This window comes from Bos taurus, chromosome 21 (assembly GCF_002263795.3).
Source record: "Bos taurus isolate L1 Dominette 01449 registration number 42190680 breed Hereford chromosome 21, ARS-UCD2.0, whole genome shotgun sequence".
Lineage (NCBI taxonomy): Eukaryota > Metazoa > Chordata > Mammalia > Artiodactyla > Bovidae > Bos > Bos taurus.
The window spans coordinates 67,032,470-67,054,743 of record NC_037348.1 but is presented as its reverse complement, the minus strand read 5'-3'; the positions used below and the strand labels follow the sequence as shown (position 1 = coordinate 67,054,743).

The 22,274-nt window shown below is 58.0% G+C and overlaps 2 protein-coding genes across 19 annotated transcripts in view; one reads left to right on the top strand and one right to left on the bottom strand.

Moving 5' to 3' along the window:
- Window positions 1-4,830, top strand: part of MOK (MOK protein kinase) — a 42,971-nt gene extending 38,141 nt beyond the window's left edge. For all 7 annotated transcript variants that reach the window (XM_024982162.2, XM_002696774.6, XM_024982161.2 and 4 more), the window contains 5 exons: window positions 963-1,064; window positions 1,804-1,977; window positions 2,655-2,775; window positions 4,051-4,239; window positions 4,318-4,830. In XM_024982162.2, the coding sequence (XP_024837930.1) occupies window positions 963-1,064; window positions 1,804-1,977; window positions 2,655-2,775; window positions 4,051-4,239; window positions 4,318-4,398 (667 nt within the window). In that variant the 3' untranslated portion in view covers window positions 4,399-4,830. The remainder of the gene's footprint in view (window positions 1-962; window positions 1,065-1,803; window positions 1,978-2,654; window positions 2,776-4,050; window positions 4,240-4,317) is intronic.
- Window positions 4,831-6,579: 1,749 nt separating this feature from the next.
- The window catches only part of WDR20 (WD repeat domain 20), a 65,045-nt gene continuing 49,350 nt past the window's right edge, over window positions 6,580-22,274 (bottom strand). For 5 of the 12 annotated variants that reach the window (XM_059879058.1, XM_059879057.1, XM_024981773.2 and 2 more), the window contains 2 exons: window positions 15,709-16,968; window positions 7,369-14,699 (listed from right to left, as the gene is read on the bottom strand). In XM_059879058.1, coding sequence (XP_059735041.1) covers window positions 14,544-14,699; window positions 15,709-16,881 — 1,329 coding nt within the window. In that variant the 5' untranslated portion in view covers window positions 16,882-16,968 and the 3' untranslated portion in view covers window positions 7,369-14,543. The other 7 variants (XM_024981783.2, XM_024981772.2, XM_024981775.2 and 4 more) reach the window with 5 other exon arrangements.

Sequence of the window (22,274 nt, the reverse complement as noted above, 5' to 3'; positions counted from 1 at the left end):
GCTCCAACCCTGAGCATGCATGCTGCCCCCATGCCAGCCTCAGCTCCACTGCTGGACGGAGCAAGGCCACAGCAGAGGCTGGGAAGGGAGGAGGGGGGCGCGCCCTCCTGCTCCAGCAGGTCAGGAAGGACGGGGCTGGGGCGTGGGAGGGTGATTTCCGTCAGAGTGACGCCGGTCAGAACAGTACCCAGCCAGGCAGGAGGACCCAGGGCGTCCATGGCCACCTGCTCCACTGACCCCTTGATACATGCACAGGCCCTTCAGGGCACAGCTTCTGACTCGAGATCTTCCCTGTTGATAAGTAACTGTTATTTTTGGAAAGGAGACTTGTGGTTTCACTGATGCTAAAGTTACAACAGACAGTCTTTTGTCATGTACTTAAGTCCCTTGGCTTCCCTGGTGGCTCAGATGGTAAAGAATCTGCCTGCAATGTGGGATACAAGGGTTCAGTCCTCAGATCAGGAAGATCCCCTGGAGGAGGGAATGGCAACCCACTCCAGTATTCTTGCCTGGAGAATCCCCTGGACAGAGGAGCCTGGTGGGCTACAGTCCATGGGGGTCCCAAAGAATTGGACACGACTGCGGGACTAAGCACAGCACAGCACAAAGCCGCTTGAGTCAGTCTGGAGGGAGGTGAGAGGCGCCAGAGTCCCAAATCTGTGAATGCTCCGAAACTGAAACGCTCCGTGGACCTCGTTTGTCCACGCAGTCTGGCCTGACCTGGCCTGAACTGCTGTTGGCAGCGCTCCCCCCTGGCCGTGAGAGGCTCTGGGGGTTTCCTCTCACAGTGGGTGAAGACCCGGCTCTGCAGATTCGGGAGTGGGCTCTGCGCCTTAGAAGGACCCCAACGTGGGGACAGTGGAGGAGGAAGGCCTGGGGCAGGGGTGGGCGGGGGCGGGTGCTGGAGGTCCCTCTGCTGCCGGGAGGGTTGGGGCCCTGACGGCAGCCTTTATCCCGCCCAGCCTGCAGCCGCTCTTCCCCGGAGCCAACGAGCTGGACCAGATCTCTAGGATCCACGACGTCATGGGCACGCCTGCTGAGAAGACTCTCACCAAGTTCAAGCAGTGAGTGCAGGCCCCAGGCCCCCGCCCCAGGGCTCGCCCCGCTGCTGTTCCCCGCTACCTCAGCACAGCCCACTCGGCCCGGGCAGTCGGGAGGCGTCCCCAGGGGTTCACTCGGACCTCGGAGCCTCGGCTGAGGACGGCTCCCAGCACAGGCCGCACGCCTGGCCCGGGGCAGCTCCGCCCGGCGCCCGCGGCACTGACGCCTGGGCTGGGACTTGGGGGAGCCGGGCTCTTCGGGGGCCCCGGCGACGTGAGGAGTGGGCAGCACCCAGCAGCTCCCAGACGCTAGGAAGGTAGGGAGGTGACAACTATGTTGGAGTCTTGTTCTTTTTTTAAACTTTATTTCCTTCTCTGGTGGGAATGTGGTATTAGTCTTTTCAAGGGAAAGTTTTCTTACCTCTAGAGCATGAGATTTCACACACACACACCCGTTTTAAAAACAGATTTAACGTCGTGGAGCGGTTTTAGGTTCACAGGAAAACTGAGTGGCAGTGCAGAGACCTCCCCCCTCCTGGGGCCGACGCTGCCCGGCGGCACTGGCGCGCAAGGAGCCCAGGGCTGCGGCTCCCTGAGGGGCCTCCCTGCGCGAGGAGTCTGGCCGCCTTTGTGCCTCCCCGCGCCACTGTTAGATCGCGGACTGGTCCCTTCAGCGCAGGTCCCTGCGCAGTCTTGACGCTGGACCGGCCACGTGCTCTAAACGGCGGCGTGACCGTTTATTATCATTGGGCTTTTAATGCAGGTCGAGAGCTATGAGTTTTGATTTTCCTTTTAAAAAGGGATCAGGGATACCTCTACTGACCACCAGTCTGTCCCCGCAATGCCTCTCCCTTCTGCACGCCATGGTGGCCTATGATCCCGATGAGAGAATCACTGCCCACCAGGCCCTGCAACACCCTTACTTCCAGGAGCAGAGGTGGGCGCCCTGCTGGGGCCAAGGGGAATGCAGAGGGGCCGGGGGAAGCGCACGGAGGGGCCGAGGGGGACGCGCGGAGGGCCTGGGCGGGGGGTGGGGGGGAGGCGCACAGAGGGGCTGGGTTGGAGGCGCGCGGAGGGGCCGGGTTGGGGGCTGCACGGAGGGCCGCGTTGAGGGGCGCGGAGGGGCCAAGGAGCGCACACGGAGCGGCCAGGGGGTGCGCGGAGGGGCAGGTGGTCCCGGGAACAGTGCCCATACCTCTGGGAACCCATCCCTCGTTCTTCTCTGGCACTTTTTTCCAAAAGGAGGCTAGTGGCATCACGGAGGGTAGAAGGAGGGCCTGGCTGCCTTCCAGTCGAGGTCAAGGCTCCAACGTTGAGCCCAGGGAGTCAGAGCAGAACGGGCTAGTGGGGTGAGCCTGCTTGCTGTGAGGCTCCAGAGTGAGCTGGGTGGTGCCTGACGTGGGGAGTGCCTGCACCGAGGCACCTGACCACCCCTCTGTCCCCTCCTGCCTCGAGTCCCGGAGCGCAGAGCCCAGAGGCTGTCAGGCTGAGGCAGAGAAGGGGTGATCTCCCCGTCGGTCAGTGGGTGAGATGCACATGAGCGAGGCAGGGGAGCGGAGGCGGCGGACGCCACGGTGGGTTTTCAAGAGAGGCGCACTTCTGTGCTCCCCACAGGGCGGCTGAGAAGCAGGCGCTGGCCAGGGCCAGGTGGAAGGCCTCCGCTCCCTTCCCCGAGTGCCCCACGGCCCCAGAGCTCAGCAGCGCCTGGCAGACGGCGCAGGAGGGCCGGAAGCAGGTACAGTGTGATCGGGGGAGCCAACGGCCGCAGGGACCCCGTGTCTCCCAGGCAGACACCCTGGAGGCCCCCCCACCCGCCCGGAGGGGCCGTGAGCGACCTACCGCCAAGCCAGACAGCGTCTGCACACACTGGGGGTGGGCACCGGCTCCAATGGCCGCCGCCCTTGCTGTCTACCAGCTCCTTCCACAGCCTCACTGGGCGGGTCCTCCCATCCCCAGGGCAAGGCTGCACCCAGACCCAGCGCCGGTCACCTTGTCATGTCCCTCAGACCACCCTAGCTGGGGGCACAGGGAAGCCACCCCTGGCCAGGTGAGCCCTTGGCCACTGAGCCCTGCAGGAGCAGGGGCCACCGGCGGTTGCTGCGCACTTAGCCGCTGTGGCTTCTCCTGTGAGAGCCTCACTTTTCCCTTCAGGCCCTGAGCCCCCTTCACAGCTGTGGGCAGGCACCGAGCTCCATGGTGACTGCCCGTCTGCCGTTCATCACTCGGCCCGGTGTTTATTGAGGGTCCATCTGCTGGGGGCCGAGGACGCAGGTGTCCCTGCGGCCAGGCTGCCCTCCAGAGAGCGGAACCCCGGGTCCGGCCCGCGTGCTCGTCCAGGAGGCGACCGCGCTCAAAGCTCGCCTCCCGCTCTCTCCCGCAGCCTGCCCTCCCTTCATCTTCCAGGGGGTGAGGGCAGCTGCTCAGCCCCAGCCGTGGACACCCCACTCCGCCAGCCTGAGCCCCTCACTTGGCCCCGGTGACCCTGTCCCCCGCCGCCCCGCCTCCTGCTCAGGTGCGCGTGTGTTTTTCTTGCCGACACCTGCCCAGGGCGCCCCCTGCAGGCAGAACCGAGGCCCGCGCCCGCTGGCGGTGCCTGGACCTCGCGTGAACGCGTGGGGCAGATGGAGTTTGACGAAACTGTGGACCCTGACGTTGGGATCTCATACAGTTTTCGCATGCCGTGAAATTTTCTTCACCCGTTAAAAGCTGTGAAACCCATTAGCTCACTGGCCACACAGGAGCAGGCTGCGGGCCGCGCGGCCAACCCCAGGGGTCAGAGTGGGAAGTGAGACCGCACCACCCCCCCCACCGCCGTCCACGCAGGCCTGACCTGGGAGAGGCCCCCCGAGTCTCTGCCTGGGACACGGCGTGTGTTGTCCAGTCACCGTGTGGTCTCATCTCACGGTCCAGAATTGTGTGAGGCAGGAGCAGTAAGGGCGCCCCCGTTGCCCTGCCTAATTCCCACAGAGGGTTGGCATCCTGCGCTCATCTGGCCTGCCCCTGTTTCTAGAAACAGCCCCCGAGGCCAGAGGAGAACCACCCCCGGAGGCCGGGGCCGGCTTGCCTGATGGAGCTGCCCAGGCTGAAGCTGTCGGGAGCGGCCAAGCTGGCCTCCTACTCCAGCCCGGCCCTGCCATCCGTGTTCCTCCCGAAGGTGCCGCTGCTGAGACCCCTGAAGTGCGTCGGTGCGGCCCAGAAGGTGGGCGTCCCGCGGCCCCCCGCCCTGCGCTCCCGCCTACCCTGGCCCCCACTGAGTGTCTGTCCCTCTCTTGGACAGACAGAGACGCAGAAGGACATCAAGCCCAGCCTGAAGCAGTACCGCCTGCCCACGATAGAGCGCAGAGGTGGGGGCGACTGAGCGCCGCGGCCCCCTGCTCGGGCTGGCTCCCCGCCACTGTGCCGGCGAGCGCGCGGGGGCTCCCGGGGCCGGGCGTCCTGTCCCCGGAGCGCCGCCCCCAGACCCGCACCACCGCCTCGGCCTGGAGCCGCCGGCTGGACAGCCGTGTCCAGAGGGCGGCTTTACTGTGTGTTCGAGTCTAATACATCTGTAAAACCATCTCCTTCTAGGGTTTTATTTCATTTCCATAACGTAAGGGTTTGGGGCAGGGACATTTTGTAATTTTTATATGAATCAGAAGAGAGATTATACTGTTATTACGTGTTGTTTAGGCTGGCTTCACCGCGGGCTCCGCGTGCCTGTAGCCCATCAGTGCTAGTGTTCAGCACAGTTCAGCTTCCGGACTATACCACCGGAGACCCCTGATTTTATTAAAGAGCAAGCTGTCCTCACGGTGTTGGATCCTCCTGTTTGCCGAGTTGAACGCGTGTCCTGACCGTCCTTTATCCTGACTTTTGTGGGCGCGTCAGGGGCACTGGCTCTGCTGGGGAGACTTGGGCGCAGCGCCCGGCTCACCTGATTGCCTCCTGAGGAGGGTGCCCAGGCCAGCACGCGGCCCTGGGGCCCTGGCGTAGTGGTAGGCGAGGGGCGGGCTGCGGGCAGGTCGCCGGCCCAGCCCACAGGGTCCAGCCTCCTCCGTGGATAGAGGGCACTGCTTTGATGGCCCCGGGGGCAGGCACCCAGCTTCGTTTCTGGGGTGCTGGCAGTAAGTGGGCACAGAAGACACCTGTTTCCCCTGCTGGTGGAGGCCAGGGCAGAGCAGCAGTGGCCATGGAAGGCGGGGGCTGGGGGGCTGGGGCAGGGGTCTGGTGTTTCGCGGGGACCGGGGGAGGGGCGCAGGGGGCTGACATTTCACGGGGCGTGGGGGCGGGGGCCCAGGAGCAGGGGGAGGCCTGGGGCCTTCTGGGCTGGGCGCATGGCGAGGGGCCGGCTTCAGGGCCCTCCCGTGGCGGGGTGGCGTTGGGCCGAGAATGACAGACGGCCCACGTCCGGGGTCGGGGCGGGAGCTGGGGGCGCCGAGGGCTCAGCAGATGAGGGGGCGGCCAGGGACGGGGCCTGCTCGGAGCCAGCTCCCAGCGAGGGCAGCTCTGAGGGCAGTTCAGGGGCATCGTAACCCACTTTGAATACAGAGACGTGAAGGGCTCTGTGCAGTGACTGCACACCTGTCCCCCAGCGTGGCGCTGGGCTGGGCCCCCGGGGGGCTTCCTCTTCAGTGTCAGCGGGTGGGCCCCCTCTCCCGGGTTTGAGGAGCACAGTCCTGCTGCCCCAGGGGCTCCCCGCCTTCCAGGGCTCTGCACCCCGTGGGCCGGCACTGGCCAGGCCTCCGGGGCACAGGCGGCCACCTGGCTCTGCTGCCCGAGTGCTGGTGGTCTCTGTCCACATAGACCCGACCAGCTGTGAGGCGAGGCGCGGTGGAGAGCTGGCTCCCGACCTTCCTCCTCTCCTCTCGGGAAGGAAGCAAGACCTGTGCTGATGGGAGTTTTCCTGCAACCAGCAGCGTGATCCTGTGGGGACGTTCACGTAGATGATGGCAGGGGAGTGAGTAGAGTGTGTTCACATCTTTTCTAGACTAACATCACTTGGACGTGCCCCCGGTTTACTGGGATCTCTGAGAAATGTGTTTTAGGCACCATGGTTTAGAGCCTGACTGAACAAAGGCCTTCAGAGGGCTCAACTGATTTGACCAAAAGGTCTCTGCTTGGCAGCTGCACACTGTTATTACTGTAGTCACCTGTAGAGTCTGAACGCAGGTGTGGGCCTGACCTACGCTCAGAGCTGCTCACCAGCTGGTTACAACCAAAGTCCCGAGTCATCTCATTAGCCTTTTTGCCGCACGGGGAACAAAGCATTTTCACACACAACCGTAGAGAGAGTCGCGGGTGAGATCTCTCGGCGACAAAAGGTGGGCTCGTGGGCTTTAAGCTGTAAGGAGAAAATGGTTTGTTGAGACCGGAGTCGGCACCCACGTGCCACGGCCGAAGATGGGGACGTGGCAGGAAGTGGCCAGAGAAGCAGCCGGCTCCCCAGAGCTGCCTGAAATCGATCTCGACTGCTGGAGGGCCTCGAGGGACACGGCCTGAGCACCTCAAAAACAAAACTGCAGTGAAGCCAGAGCCAGTTTAACAGAAGACAGACGAGTGGTATATTCAAGACAGCTTTAATATTAACTTTGTGTGAATTAGAAATATCACTCTTAAATGATGAAAATTACTTACTGAAGTGACCCTTTCCGCAACTGCAGACTTACATTATTTATACATATAATACAGAGCTGACTGCATTGGAACGAGAGTATTAAAATAAATGTTAACAGATTAAAAAAGGGCGTGTTTGTGCCACAGCTCGGCGCTCCACTGCACCCATATTCAAAATAACTTTGTAACTGCATTAAGCTATTTTAAGTGCAAATAATCTTAAAAAATCTGATTGCAGCATTTGTCTTCCTGAATTACAAGAAATAACTTTAACAACTTTTATGAGTGCATTCCAGGTTGTCTCCTGACCACCTAAAGTATTAAAAATAGTGCAGAAGCAGGGAAGTACTATATAAACAGTTGGATTTAAGGGGATTTCTTGTCCAAGAAACATTTTTATTTTACACTATGTATATATGTATAATTATATATATATATATAAAACATGACATTGAATTTTAAGAGTAAAAAGCAAGAAAACCTCATTTCTCATTTTTTACTGCAGCCCAAAAGAACGGTTTAAAACTGGAAACAGCTTGTTGGGGTGCGCCGTGCCGAGCTCCTCGCGGCCTGCCCTCCACGCGGCGTTGCTAAAGGTCCCACGCGGCTGGCGCTGCGCTGCGGCTGCTCCCTCGAGACGCGGCCGGGACAAGGACGCCCGAGCAGGCTTGGGCCGCTACACTGCAGTTCCACCTGGAGGCGTGGCCTGGCTGGGGGCTGACAGTGAACCCTGCAAACAAAGCAGTTTCCATTAATCCAGCAAAACACGGGGCGGCGGAGACAGCCACACTCAGCCCTTCCAGCGGCACACCCAGCCTCGAGTCGGCTGGGGAGCCCACATTTCTCACAGCCCCCTCCGTGTCCGCGTATCGAGTCCCTAACTCGGGGGAGGCCGCTGAGCTGCTTGGCAGGCACGCTTTGGGCAGGGCTTACCAGGGCGAGAGGGTGGTCGGTCTCTCAGGGCCTGGGTGCTTTGAAGCATCGCTGCCCAAAGGCGAGGGGCACCTCCCGGGGGCAGGGGCTGTTCACTGCCCTCCCCAGGGGCTGCAGCTCGGGGCCACTGAGGGGTTCCCCGGCTCCCAGGCCAGCTCGCCCAGCGCGGCCCAGAGCCTGCGCCCTGTTGCCCAGAGCCGGCGTTCCCCAGGAACAGAGCCTAGTGGCATTTCTTAAAAGTTGTTTGCTCTCTGAGGGTGGTGATGGCGGCGCCCCTCTGGTGGGGGTCAGGAGGCCCCCCGAGCTCGAGACGAACCCGAGAGGGCTGAGCCTCATGCAACAACCAGCACTCACATTTCCTCACACTCACTGGGATGCACGTCACAGTCTGGCATTCATTTATTAATAATCTTAAGGTTACACATATTGCAACACTGAAGCTACAAATTTCCAGATCTGTGAACACTATTCCAAAGAAGATGTGGAAAGTCACCTTATTTCTGTAAGCCTGTGCTTCAGCCTAGAAGCTAGTTACTGGGCGACAGGGAGAAAAAGGGAAAACACGCTGGCAGGCCTCCGTCAGAGACTCCAGACCACGCCCTAGGGGAGGCTGGCTGGATGTGTGAACCGAGAGCACGGTGCGGATGGCCCGCTCCCCTGCTGCTGCGGGCCACTCGTGAGGGTGGCCTGTCCTGCCTGCCTCCTCCCTGAGGATTTTCTCAGGACAGAGCATCTGGCCTCAGAGACCCTGCTGGTGTCCAGCTGTCCAGACAGCCAGGTAGATGCCCGTCTGTGCCCTGGACACTGGACAGCTGGCAAGGAAGGGCTTTACGAACACCCCAAAGCACCAGCTCTCTCCAGCCTGGAATCCACGAGCCATCCTACCAGCCCCCAGGAAGGAAGCCGGCTTCAGGAGCAGCGGCAACTCTTGAGTCTAACATTCAGGAGGCCGATCTGATCTTACCAGAGTTGCCGCTTTATTCCTGCTAGTGATTTCGTATGAGAATTGATCAGAATACCCCAGCTCTTAGTCTGGGTTTGATTATACTAAATTGATAGAATTAAACCTTGTTTCATAAGAATATATAGAAGAAGTAACATTTCAACTAAAAAACGATTTACAACCACGGAACACATCTTTGGGGCGCTACTGAGATTGGAGGCCCTGAGAGCAAGAAGGGAGCGTGAGGGTCTTGGAGGCCCAGGTCAGAGCCAGCCCTCGTCCTGAAGCCTCCCCGGGTCCCAGCAGGGCTCCCCTCCACCCCCAGCTACCTTGGACTTGCCCCTCAGGCCCTCGAGGGGGTGGTTGGCGGACGGGCTGGTGGCACTGGTCCAGGCTTGGTCAGTCAACTCTCCGAGTCGCTCTCCCCGCCCAGACTGTGACGTGCACACCGGCCCCAGGACGGGTCCTGCTGCAGACAGACCAACAGCCTCCTGAGCCCCAAAGGAAAGGGGCGCGGGCGGAGCTCCAGTGCCAGGTCAGCCTCACCTGCGGGGCGGGCCTGCACCTGCCCCGGAAGACTGACCCCTGGGGCTCTGGTCCGAGGCAGTCTGCCGGGAGCTCCCCTGAACTGCCCCACCGGCCCCGGAGACTTGTGGTGAATCTCCGTAAAGTGAGGCCCTTTCAGAGATGGTACAAAAGCGATGCGAGCTAGCACCTGGCTGCCTTCCCCCCGGGGCTGCTTCGAGCTATGGATACGTTTTCCCTAATTCAGCCACAAGGTTCCCACTACTCCTGCTGCCCAGACGGTTGCATAAGAGAACCAAAGAAAAGCTGGACAGAGCGGCTGCACGTGAGGCTTGGGTCCTGCACTCAACGAGCTAGATTTAGGACATGGGTGCGGGGCAGCGAGGGGCTCACTCAGCCGGTGCCTCCTCCGGGCCATTCCCTGGCACCTGGATCCACCCTGCCCCAGACACAGCGCTCACCAAGGCCTGCGACCTTGGCTTCAGGGGGCAACTCCCCTTGGGCAGCCCTGACCTGCCCGCTGACAGGTCACACGGATGATGACGCGCTTCCTCCAAAAAGGCCACTCAACCTGGGAAAAGTCACCCAGAGAAAATGACCATGCTGTTTACAGACATCTGGGGAAAGGGGAATATTCTGAGGGAATATCCAGTTACGGGCTCTGGTGAGAGCTGTGCTGGGGAAGGGAGGCCCTCCCGCGGCCTGCAGGCTCCGGCCCGCTGACCCGCTGTGGCTCTGAAACCCGCTCTGGTCTGCGGACCTCCGCGTCTTCCAGGAGCATCCAAGCACGAGTGGAGTCACACCTGCACCTGATGGCTGCAGAGGCTGCCGACACCAGACGCGGTGGGGCTGAGCGCCTTGAAGAGGCCCGCTGGTCCAGAATCTGGTCCAAAATCGCCTGTTTCAACAGGCATTGGAACTTATTTTTTCAAGGTAAGAACTAGTGGTTTTTAAAAGATCAAAATGTTGCACCTGTGTCTTTTTAAACTTCCATGAATCTACTAGAATTCAGGGCCTAAAACCTACTCCAGGGCCGAGGAGACGGCGTCTGGCTTCTGCAGGAGCGGGTCACTCTGAGGGCGGAGAACCTGATGTCTCTCCCGCTCCAGCAGCTCCGAGTCAAAGGCGGGCGAGGGCCCCACTCTCAGGAGGCCGCACCATCGGGCGGGTTCTGGAGACCCTGAGGAGAGGCGGCCAGGAGGGAGTGGCCAGAGGCTTTGCCCGCCCCGCCAGGCCCGGACGCAGAGACAGCAGGGATCACCAGCTGAGTGGGGATTCCCAGGGCCCGACGAGGGCGAGCCCCGGGTGGGACATGCAGGTCCAGGCCCAGAATTCTTGCTGAGAAGCTTCCAGAGACGGAGGTACCAGTGGTACCAGTGCGCAGGGTGAGGGGCCGGCCCCTCCTCCCCGCCCGCTCACGGCGCTCCCTCTGCACCGGGGGCCTCGGGGCCCCAACAGCGCTGACAGAGCCCCCGCAAAGAGTTCGAGACTCGGAGGAGGAAGCCAACAAGTCCACCGGGGCAGGGCCGCTGCAGAAGCATGCCTGTGGCCACCTGGAACTCCAGCCGGCGGCCTCCCAGCGTCCGCACAGACGGGCCACCAGCTCGCGGCAAAGGGGGCTCGGCCGAGAGGAAGGTCACAGGAAACAATGAATACCTCCGATGGTCAGAACAAACATTCCATTTAGTAAGCTTCGAATCAGGAAAAACTCAGAATCCAGTAATAAGAGGTAGAAATTCCTGGGGCTATTTGTTCTCTAAACATGAACAGAGCCCTTAATGTTACAGCATTTAAAAGCTTTTCATTTTTTGGTTCACTGAGATTTTTTTAAGTTTAGATGTGAAAATGATTTAAAAATTATCTATATTTACAGTTCATTCACATGTTTATTTAATGTCACTATACACAGGACAATCCCAGAGTTCTTCAGAATATCAAGAACGGCGTTAAGTCTCTAGCTGTGACAGTGACAAGGGACAGCTGAAAAGCAGGGCGATGAAACAAAAGCATGACTTTCTTAAAATTACAAAGTAACAATGCTGATATTAAAGCTTCATTAATTACTGCAACAGTTAATTTACCAACATTTTGTTAGGAAGGCTCTTTATGAAATTTATTCAAGTTTTCAAGAAATCAGATAAAAATGTAAAAAAAAAAAGGAAATACATAGGCGTGTTTTTTTGTTGTTAAAGGTAAAATATTCATACAATGTTAAACAGCGTTACCTAACACAGTGACCTTTAATAAGCTTAGGTAACCAGAAACCAAAGATGCAGAAAACCTTTCTTTTACATATTTAAGTTGAGAGACAGCGACATTAACTGTGACACAAAGTCCATGTGACAGATGCAGCAATGAACAAAACTCAGTACCAGCGGGGACCACTTCCCTCTCTGGAGGGAACCCGTGAACTTGGCTCTGAGCTTCAGTGGGAATAGCTGGTACCAGTGCCTCTGGAGGTGAGCCCCGGACCCCCCGCCCCCTTCACTGTCCTCCTCACTGGCCAGCACTGGGGCGTGGGGCTGAGCCCCCTGACGACCCAAACAGGGGACAGTCCCAAGCAGCCTAGCATGACCGGTGCAAGCGCTGGGCGAGGAGAGGGCCTGGCCGACAGCACCCTGCCTGTGGGCCACGAGGTAGACCTCTCCGGTCACTCGTGAGCCCTACATGCGAATGTGGCAGAAGGAAAGCCCCGGAGTGGACACCCCGACACAGCAGGACCACCTGCGCAGGGCCCAACCGCCTCCCCTCAGGCCCCAGGTACAGGGGCCAGCGGCCGGGTCCCCTCCATGATCTATCCAGGGCCCAGCAGCTGGGCCCCCCCAAAATCTATCCAGGGGCCCCCCATGACCCATCCAGGGTCCAGCAGCCGGACCCCCCCAAGATCTATCCAGGGGCCCTCCATGGTCTATCCAGGGCCCAGCAGCCGGGCCCCTCCGTGATCTATCCAGGGGCCCACCACGATCCATCCAGGGCCCAGTGGCTGGGCCCCCCACAGATCTATCCAGGGGCCCCCTGGGCTGGGCCCTCCGCACAGGATGGGACCCCATGTGCATCCTTCCTGGGAAATCCAGTCGGCCTCTCCCGCCAGTTCCTCCTCAGACACTTGGATCCACCCTCATGGCCTTTGGGTGTTCACAGGACTTCTTCCCCGGAGCCCCCACCGGACCCTTGGTGTCCCCTTACCCTTCGAGCTTCCGCACCAAGAAATCAAAGGCCTCCCTCTGACAGGAGGTGACAAGAATCTCGTCCACCGGTGCAGACATGGATAAAACAGCTTCACCAACTCCAGTGCAAATGCAATACTCGACAGCTTCTTTCCCACAGGAGGTGGAGGGACGGGGAGAAATGGCTGCAGGCCCGGAGGGGCCAGAACACTGAGGATGCACGCACGCCTGAGGAACTGAGGCGGCTTCCCGGCACCCTGTTCCCCCCTGCTTCTGGGAGCCTGGGACTGTCACCGTGGTGCCTTGTTCCCGTGCGTCTACTCCTCAGTGTTCTTCCATCACGGTTGGCCCTCAGTCCCAAGGGCTCATAGGAGAACCCTTCCAAAGTGCCAGAAGGTCCGGCACAGAGATGAAATTTAACATTCTTCACCACGATGCAAGTCAATTCAGAACCCAAAGCTCCTGATTATTTTTAAAGAGTCTGCCTACTCCCTCTTACACATTTGTTTTTAAAAGAAGGCAAGGTTTTCCCAAGGCTTTCTTTTCCAGTCCTCCCGGAGAGGAGAAACACAGAGAAGGGCCGGGGCTGGGGCGGCCGGGGGATTCAGAAGCCAGAATCACCCAAGCCACAATGCGACCCTAGCTCCTGGGTTTCCTAGAAGGTTGAAAACAGGAGCCCGAGCAGGGCAGGCAGAGAAGACCCCCCACACACACTTGGGGGTCTTGGCTTATGGGCCGCCCTGAGCGCTTTATTTCTGTGCTTTTTCATCAACGCATCTCAATGCATGATGGAAAATCTTGCTGACTGAGCCATCACAGATTCTGTCTAAAGCTGTTTTATTCCAGAGGTGAGGTTAGAAAAGGTATTTTTGCTCAGGATAATGTTCCAGCTGAAAAATGGAAGAGTTTCAGTGAGGAAGCTCAAAGTTTGGGGAGAAAAGTTGCAAAGGCCACTCCCTAGAACCCCCTCAGCAGGCCACTGCTCCTTATACACCTGCAACTGGAACCCCTCAAAGTCGAAGCAACCCCTCCTGACCCCAGGCCACAGAAGCCGGGACCCTGAAAACAAACCCGGGGGCGGTGGGGAGGCGCTGCGTGCCCCCGGCCTCTCCTGAAGCGCCAGCAACTTTCGTCCTGGTCTCGGAGAGCCCCCCGCACCGTCTTCCTGACAGCAGCAGGGCTCTGCCGGCCGTCCAGGCGCAGGGCAGGCCTCGGGGGGCCCTGCCCCGTCCAGAGCCAGCCTGGGCCTTCCAGCCCCTCCCCAGCTCCCAACACCCAGCCAGGGCCCCGGACGGGGTACAGACAAGACATCAAGGGCACACTAACCCGCAGACACCGCAAGAGCAAGTCTATGACCAAGTCCCAAACCCCAAACCGTGCAGGGACGACGTTTTTTAAGTTTGGGGTGGAGGAGATGGACACAAGCTTCCGGCAGCACGTTTCACAGCTTGTTTTTTAAGGAACCGACAACATCCTCCTCTTGCTCGCTACCCCGCTCCCATCCACAGGCCAGCCCTGAGTGAGTTAAGTGTCTGCCAGGCGGGAGGAGGCAGAAAGCGCCCCAGAACAACACGGCCCACCCGCAAAGCGCTCAGAACCAACAGTCCCGCAGGGCGCACTCTCCCCACCCCCACCCTCTCAAGGCCACTTACCTGCGTCAGCCACTCTTCACTTGGGCCCAGTATCAAGTCCTGAATTTTGAAACTGCATACTCAATGCCTCAGAAGCATCCGACACTGAATTTCTAATGCGATGCAGGTACAGAAGCCTCTGGTACTGAACTTCTAATACTATACAGGTACACAGAACTGCACACGGGCTGTGGGCTCCTCTCTCCATCTGACAGCCTCAAGCCTGAGACGCTCCGCAAGGATGGCTGCCTTTACTACCTGACTTCAGTTAACATTTAGGAACAAAAGGCCATCTCTTAAAGGCAAATAGGACGTTAGCATTCCCATGGACTGCGGTTCTCACACGGAAGAACACCGCCTCTGCTGTCGCGGCGTGAGGGAGTGCCAGGCAAACAGTGCGGGGCTCCGGCCCTGACCGAGGGCAGCAGGGGCTGGGGGGGGACCCGGGGGGCCCAGAGCTGCTGCTGCACCAGAGTCTCGACCCACAGAGAAACCAAGCCTGCACTTTGCTGCATCGCATTCACTACTCAAACCAGTGTGAACGATCAGGGTCTCTGTATTTAATCACAAAGGTGTACACAACGAAATACAAACCAAGTGACCCAAGTAAGTTACTAACACCATCGTCATCTCGATGTGGAACGTACAGCTCCAAGAGCCACTTCGTCCACAGTGAGCCAAAGAGCGACTGCGCCCACAGCTCATCCTCACGCTAAGGAATCAAGCCAAACAGGGTGGCTTCCCCTGGAAGTGGGCGCAGCCAAGTCAGGGGGGCACTGGGGGAGCCGCTGCCACAGACGTGGGGTACCTTCCAAGAACGATCCAGAAGACGGACACGCTGCACCTGCCCTCTGCCTCTTGTGGGAACCTGAAACCCAAACAGGGGAGAGGCGGGAAGCTCTCTGAACCCTGGGTCCTGTACAAAACAGAGCTGAGAAGGCTCACGAGGGCCTGTGGTCATGTGCCTCACTGAACAAAAAGCAAATAAAAAAAAACCAACCAAAACCCCCACAAAAAAAAACAAAAGAAAGAAAAGAAAAGCTCCTTCCCCTTGCTGGAAAAAACATAAGCAAGTCACATCCACCACGCGAGACCCTGGCTGTGTGACAAGAGGCACTTCTGCGCCCTTGGCCCGCAGTCCACAGCAACCGTCCAGGCTCTGAGAGATGTGGCTACTTCATCAGTGCACAGAATCTCAATCAAAGTGCTACAAACTGCTTCTTTGAAAAAAGATGTTTATTAAACAATTTTAATTGTCATAAAATGACTAAAATGGGTTTTAAAAATTAAGGCTCTTCTCTTTCTGTGGATTGCCAGAACAATGTAAAAATAATATCAATCAACCCTGCTGAACACTTTGTTCCTAAAGTTAAATTTCATAGATTCCTAAACAGTTTATGATTAAGATAAAAAATTGGACTATAAATGACAATTAATGGCCGTCTGTATTGAACATACACTCTGATCAGGTGTACAATATTCTAATTGAGTAGTTAAGCAAAAATATTCCAGTTAAAGCAGAAATTTTAATTTTAGCATTTTAAAGTCATTGTTTCCCCACACTGGCATGATTTTCCTAAAATCGAAATAGTCTAATACAGGAAGGCTAACCGTGGGACTCTATACTCGCAGGAGGGTGACTGACTTGGCTGGCAATTAGTTTGATTATATTTTTTAAACGTTCTAAGGTAAATTATCAAATGATTTGGAATTATATGGCATGCAGTATCCAAAATTATGGCTCTGATGCATTTAGATTTACATTAAGAATAAGAAGTGTCGTTCACATTCGTTGTACACCCCACCCCTCCCGCAAGAAAAAAATCGCTACCTATTCAAGTTCTAGATCTGGTGCAGCATTAAGGATTAAAACTTACCACTTTACCAGGCCTTCCCCATGTGCAAATAAATCCCTCCTGACAAGCAGTGACTATACAGTCTTCAAGAAAAATTAACACAGTCAGTCTTTCATGTGCTATCTTTTTACAGATGAGCGGCTCTAACAAGGGGACGTCTTCCATGCGAGGGCACAGGGGCGTCCCCAGGGCTTTCGCTGGGTCCGTTTTGGTTTTGGTGACGAGGTTCAGTCTGTCGCTGCTCTTGCTGGAGATGTGTCCCATGCTGTGGTTCCGCTTGTGGTCTTTCTCGTGGTGCCTGTCCTTCCGGTCGTGCAGCGAGAGTGTGGCGAACTTGCTGACCCCAGCAGCGATGGCGCCGTCCGCCACGCTGCCCTTGCTGCCGGCGCTGGAGACGGCGGCGTGCGGGAGGCTGTTGGACCGTGGCAGCGGGGGCGGCGCGGCGCTGCCGGGCGTGGGCACGCTGTTCCCGGTGCTGCCCGCGGGGGGGCTGGTGGCGTTCATGACGTTCGTGTGTGTCCGCGCGCGCGAGAGGGGCTGGTGGGGGAAGAGGATGTCTTCCGTGAGGTCCCACAGGCACAGCTGCGTGTCCTGGCCCACGGAGCCGAACCGATACGTGACGCTGACGGGCCGGCTCTCAGTCGAGTTCCGCTTGGACAGCCGGGACTGGGTGCTGTTCGCTCGGTCTCTCCCAAAGTGAAGAAGGTCCTGGAAGTCCTCGTCACTGCCACTGAACTCCATGGGGTCGCTCTCTTCCACGCTGGTGGTGTAGGGGTCAAAGGCCACCACGCTGACCCAGGACTTGTGCCCGTGGCCCCGCGCGATCACGCGGCAGTCCCCAAAGGACCAGACGGTCACCAGGTCGTCCTCTCCGCCCGCCACGATGTACTTGCCGTCAGGGCTCCAGCACACGCACAGCAAGCCTCCAAAGTAGCTTTTCATGGTGCCGTGCAGCTCCACCGAGTCAAAGTTGAACACCCGCAGGAAGCCGTCCTGGCTCACACACGCCAAGAACTTGCCATCTGGGGAGAAAGCAAACTCGTTGAGGGCCCCCTCGCCCACCGTCCATTTGAGGAGAGGGTTCCTCGTGGATTTGCTCTTGCAAGTGTGCACGGCAAAGCTCTCCCCCTGCTTCAGGAGCTGGTAGTGGGGGGCTGTGGTGCCACAAGTGTGCTCCACATTATACAAGTACATGTTCCCACTCGAGTGGGCTACTAGGAAAAGGCTTTCCGAACCAGGAACCCATTTGACACAGGTTACTCGTGACTTGTCTATTAGTCTCTGTGAAGACAAAGGAGAACAAGTTATCACAATGGAGAAGTTTTCAAGGTCTACTTTTCCAGCAAGAAACCTTGTCTGCTTCTTGGTGAGAATGGACACATCCGTCCAAGCGTTCCACGCCCCAGCCTGCGGGCAGGGCAGAGAAGGGCATTTGGGCCCTCGTGGAATCGCTTTCTAGGACTGCACTGAGGTGTCGGGACGCTGGCTTGCACTGAGGGTGTCAGTTATTCAGCAAACCCTGCTGGGAGCTCAGTCTGTGCTCGCGCGACGCTGTGCCAGGCTCAGGACGCACCAGGGCGGGGGCAGCCCTTGGCGCGTCACACATCCGACTCGGGAGCCCGGGGTCTGGGACTCCAGCACCTGCACAGCCTCCGTGCAACGCGGCCCCTGGGCAAGCCTCGCGGGCCCCACGGCTGAGCGCTGGACCGCCCCAGGCGCTCTGCTCTGCTGTTTTGCGCCCTCACGGCCCCTGTGGCCCGTCCCCACGGCACCTGCCCCTTCAGACTCCCGGGGGTCAGGGGATGGTCCACGTGCAGCCAGCAACACGGAGCGCACACCTCCCTGGGCTCTGACCTCAGCCCTGACTCACTGACTGCCTCACTCACCATCCCTGTCTTGCGTGTATTCTTACAGGCCATCCCCCCACCTTCTTTGGAACAAGGCGGTGTTTAAGAACATTAACAGATGATTAACACCTAATCTCTACCCCACGCTTATTTTTGACCCACTGACCAATTTTAATGGGCACAGATTGGGGGTTTTCCCTTTAAAACCAAAAGCATGAAAGGCAGAAGCGGAAACCCCTGAAGGATGGCCCCACGCCCGTGCCCCTGCCTGCACACCTCGCACGGAGCTCAGCGGCCCCCAAATCACGGCACCAGAAACCACTGGGGTTCCCAGGACCCAAAGCTCCCAGTAAGTCCTGCTGCCACCCCCATAACTGGTGCTCTGGGAGCCCTCAGGCTTGGGAGGCGATACATGCTCCCACTTCCCCCGTGTGGTTGGGATTCCCTGACCCGAGCCTCAGGGGGCCACGGGCCACAGGGACGGGAAGCCCACCAAGACACGGGGCCCCGTGCCTAGTCGGCTTCGCGCCGTGCGTCTGCTGCATCTCTACAGAAAGTCACAGAAAATGAGGCCCCAGAAGGGAGGTGGTCAACCTGTCCCCAGCTAGGGAGGAGCGGGGAGGCCCAACCGCACGAGGTGCAGGGCCAGGGGCTGGGGCCTGCGGGCCGGGCGAGGGCTCCAAGCAGCAGGCGGCCTCACTGTCACTGCAATCTCACAGCCGCACAGTCACCCTCGCGCCCTTCCTCTCCTGCCCGGGACCCACCGGTCCAGCAGCTGACCTGCACCAAGGCCGACAACCTGCAAGCCCAGGCTGCTCTGCCAGGGTTTCCACAGGAGGCCGGGGGCACCTCACAAGCCCCCAGGCCTTGCTGTACCCAGTGGGCCAGGCTGTCTCTCTGAATGTGACCCGCCTGGGGGCCGAGGATCCCAGGACCGTGCGGCTCACCTCCCGGCCAGGGCCTCGCGGGGCAGCTGCAGAAGCGACCTCTCCCCCGCCCAGCTGTGTGTGGCCTCAACTCCTGCACCTCATATCTCACTGCAACCAAACCTCATCTCAATCTTTCCAACATCTCTCCATTTAAGGATGAACACAAAAATATCTAGCACTATGGTCAGGAGAAAATTTTATTTCTGGCTTAAAAAGACACTGCAAAAATGACTCCATTAGAACTCAAAATTGTAATGCTATCAAATAAAAATGGCATTTCTCTGCAACTGTGAGGTATGGAGATACAGAATCACGGCACCGTTATTAAATACATGTTACTGGGGCGCCAAAACACGTTTCAAGAGTATCCCAAGCTTAAAAGGTGCACTGAGCCTGCTGTAAGCACACACACGGATACAACTTAGGGACTGAAACCAGAGCCCACCTCCGCGCCCTGCTGGGGCACCAGACATGCCACACCTCACCACCTGCAAACCACCCAAACCAACGGCCCACAGCTCCAACTCCAACATAGAAAGGGCTTCTCCAGTGCTCTGCACCGTCAGTCTGCCACCAGCCTGGGCACAAGGGCAGGGAAAAGCTCCTCTTCGTCTCGGGGACCGTGGGTCTGGGCGCGTGGTAGGCACGTCAGGACAGCAGTGCTGACCTCTGACCCGAGGATCTGCTCTGTGGCCAGGCCCTGAGCACGAGGCTTTGCATACATAGACCCCACGACGTAAGCTTTTGTTTTTTAAATAGGTGATACAGTCATAATTCACATATAAAAGTGTCCAGCTGAAAGCCTCACTCACACCCCTCTCCCCACCCCAGAATCACTGTCGCTGGCTTCCTGTCCGTCTCCCAGGGTCTTCCTGTGGGGACACGGCAAGTACAGGTACATGTGGACCCAGCTTCCTCTTTTGCACCGTCTGCACCTCTGCTTTCTCACCCAGTCACGCACCACGCGCGTCGGTCGGTACTCGTCCGAAGATGGCCTCTCCGCGCCTTCCTATGGTGCAGAGGACTCAACAACACGGACGTGCTGCGCTGCATCTGAAAAGCCCCTGCTGACGGACACTTAGGTGGCAAAGACTAACTGGTGTGTGCTGCAGCCTTCACCGGTAGACACAGCTGCAGGGCACGGTCCTAGTGGGATAGCTGGTCAGAAGGCGCACGCACTGGCAACTGTTTCCAGGGATCACCAGTTACCGCCCACGGAGGATGCAACAACGTCTACTCCACCGGCAGGGTGTGGGTGTCCCGCTCCCCAAGGAAGGCAGGCACGAGTGCCCTGTCACCCCCGGGGGACAGGCTCTGCGGGGCTCCCTGCAGGCCCTCCCGCTCACCACCCACGCCCATTCGTTCACTCCTGCACTGAGCACAGACGACAAGCCGACATGGACACGCCACTCACAGCCGTCCCTTCCCGCGGGGAACTTGCGTTCACGAGGGATGAAAAGGAGGGGAATGGACAGGGTCTGCTGTGAGCGAACACCGAGCAGGAACAGGGACAGGGGGCGGGGAGGAGGGACTCAGCTTCACAGGAGCGCCTGCGAGGCCTCTGCCCTGGCATGCGGGCTCGCCGAGCCGAGAAGGAAAGGGCAGCAGACAGCGGCTGGAGGCGGCGGCAGGGCGTCCACACAGAAGGGCAGCAAGGGCGCGGACGGGGAGCCAACCACGAGCTGTCGTCCTGGCGACGCGCCCGCCAGGTGACTCCCGGCACAGGCCTCTCAGCCCCGGTGAGGTGCGGGACACATGTCCTGGGCTGGCTAGGAGTCACTGAACCAAGTTGCTCTGGGCTATTATTTCATACTGTTCTTGGTTTGGGTTTAAGAAAAAGAGAACAGAAGTCAAGAAACAAATACCTAGAATACCCTGCTCCATAACTAGAACGAATGCAGCCCAGTCTCGGGACCATGAGGGTATACTCTTGTTCTAGAAAATGTCTAGTAAACAGAGTAAGGCATCTTAGTTCTTGAAGTTAAGAAACGGGATTTCCCTTCTGTGCTTCCATTCTCCAGTTTCAGTGAGGCCTTGAGCTGGACGAGCACATGTTTATGTTGGAAAAACACTCTTGGCAAAACCCGAGGTCCCCTGTGAGGAGCTCCTGGGCAGAGGAGGGGCGAGGCAGCCGGGGAAAGGCAGGCACCCAGGCTGGGGGCAGGCAGCTCGGGGACGTGCTTGGCACCCCCTCCACTGGCGCACCTGAGCAAGGGCCGGAAATCAGATGTGGAATCGTGAGCTAGGACTCAAGGACACGGAGGCCCAGGCTCAGGGCTCTGGGCAGTGACCTTGAAGCCCAGTGCTGACCAACCCCACAGCCCCGAGCCCTTGAGAGTGACTGGCCCAGCGAGACATGCTGCAAGGGCACAGTTCACCCTGAACTCTGAAGACCTGGGAAACTATGGAGACCACCTCATTCATAATTTTATATTGATTACATGCCAAAATAATACTTGGATGTATTAGATAAAATATCAACTTCACCTGTTTTTTAAATGGTTCACTGTGGCTATTAGAAAATTTTACATTGAATTTGTGGCTCACACCCAACATTCCTGGAAAGGGAAGTCACAGAACCAAGCGGAATCTCCCGTCAGGAGGCACAGAACGGTGCGGGTGGAGAGAGACTGCTCCGGAGCCTGTGACAACTGTCCCCCGACAAGAAGCTCTTAAACTCGACCAGAGGTGGGGGCAGGACGGACGGTTTCCCAGGGGGTGAGGCTGGGCGGAGTGGGGGAGGCCTGTGAACAGACTCCGAGGAGCTGAGGGACAGCACCTGGGAAGGGTGTGACAGAGAGGAGCGGACGGCGGCCATGCTGGGGGAGACGTCCACGTATACCCACTGAGTAAGGAGCTGAGGAAAGTGACCGGGGAGGACAGGGATATCGGCTGTGGACAGCAACCGCCGGACATGTGACACTCAGATGGCCAAGGCAGAAGGCGCCCAAGAGGAGCAGGGTGTAAATTCTGGGGACAAAGCTCCTTACAGCGAGCGGGACCAAACCCAGGCAAGCAGAGAAAACAAGCCCGAAGTCCCATGAGGAGAGGAAGGAACTGCCGCTGAGTGAGCGTGGGCCAGGCCAGGGGCCCTGCTCCCCGCCCCCCACATCCCTGTCTTGGCACAGGGTCGGTGGGGGGGCCAGGAGAAGCAAGCCCCTGCTCCAGGGCTGCAGAGGAGAGGCTGAGGGGGCCGCCCCAGCGGGAAGGACATGGCAGGTCTCAGGGTGAGACAGGCTCTCAGGTCGCCTAGCATCGCCGCCGGGCTCTCCATTAAACAGGAAAACACCAAAATGCTCCGAGGCCTACTGCCATGATCACGCCCACAAAATCCCATAACGTCCATAATCTGGGCATCAGTATGCCAGGTCTGCACGCCAAGACAGCTGCCCAGGATGTGGGCTCCCCCACCCGCTCTCCCCCTGGTAATCACCCTTCTGGATGCAGAAGGAACCGTCTCATTTCTAAAATTAATCCAGTGAAGAAACGCAACAGCATCAAAACTACCATCATCAACAGCACTCACAAACAAGATTTTCTAACAATATGAAACCAGTATAAAGGAAACAACAAAAATAAACCTGTGACCATATTAAAGCCACCACTGCTAAAATGAAGTTTTCTCAAGCACACACACTTTATTTTTCACTGCTATCAACATGATAAGCAGGAAAAAAATTATTGGGGAGAGATGGGTATGCATTTTACAATGCAGATATTAATTTATAACAAAATACTAAAAACAAACAGTTCAAAAGCCACAGCAGCTACTGGAAAAGCCACAATGTAGTCACAGCAAAAACAGTGGCCA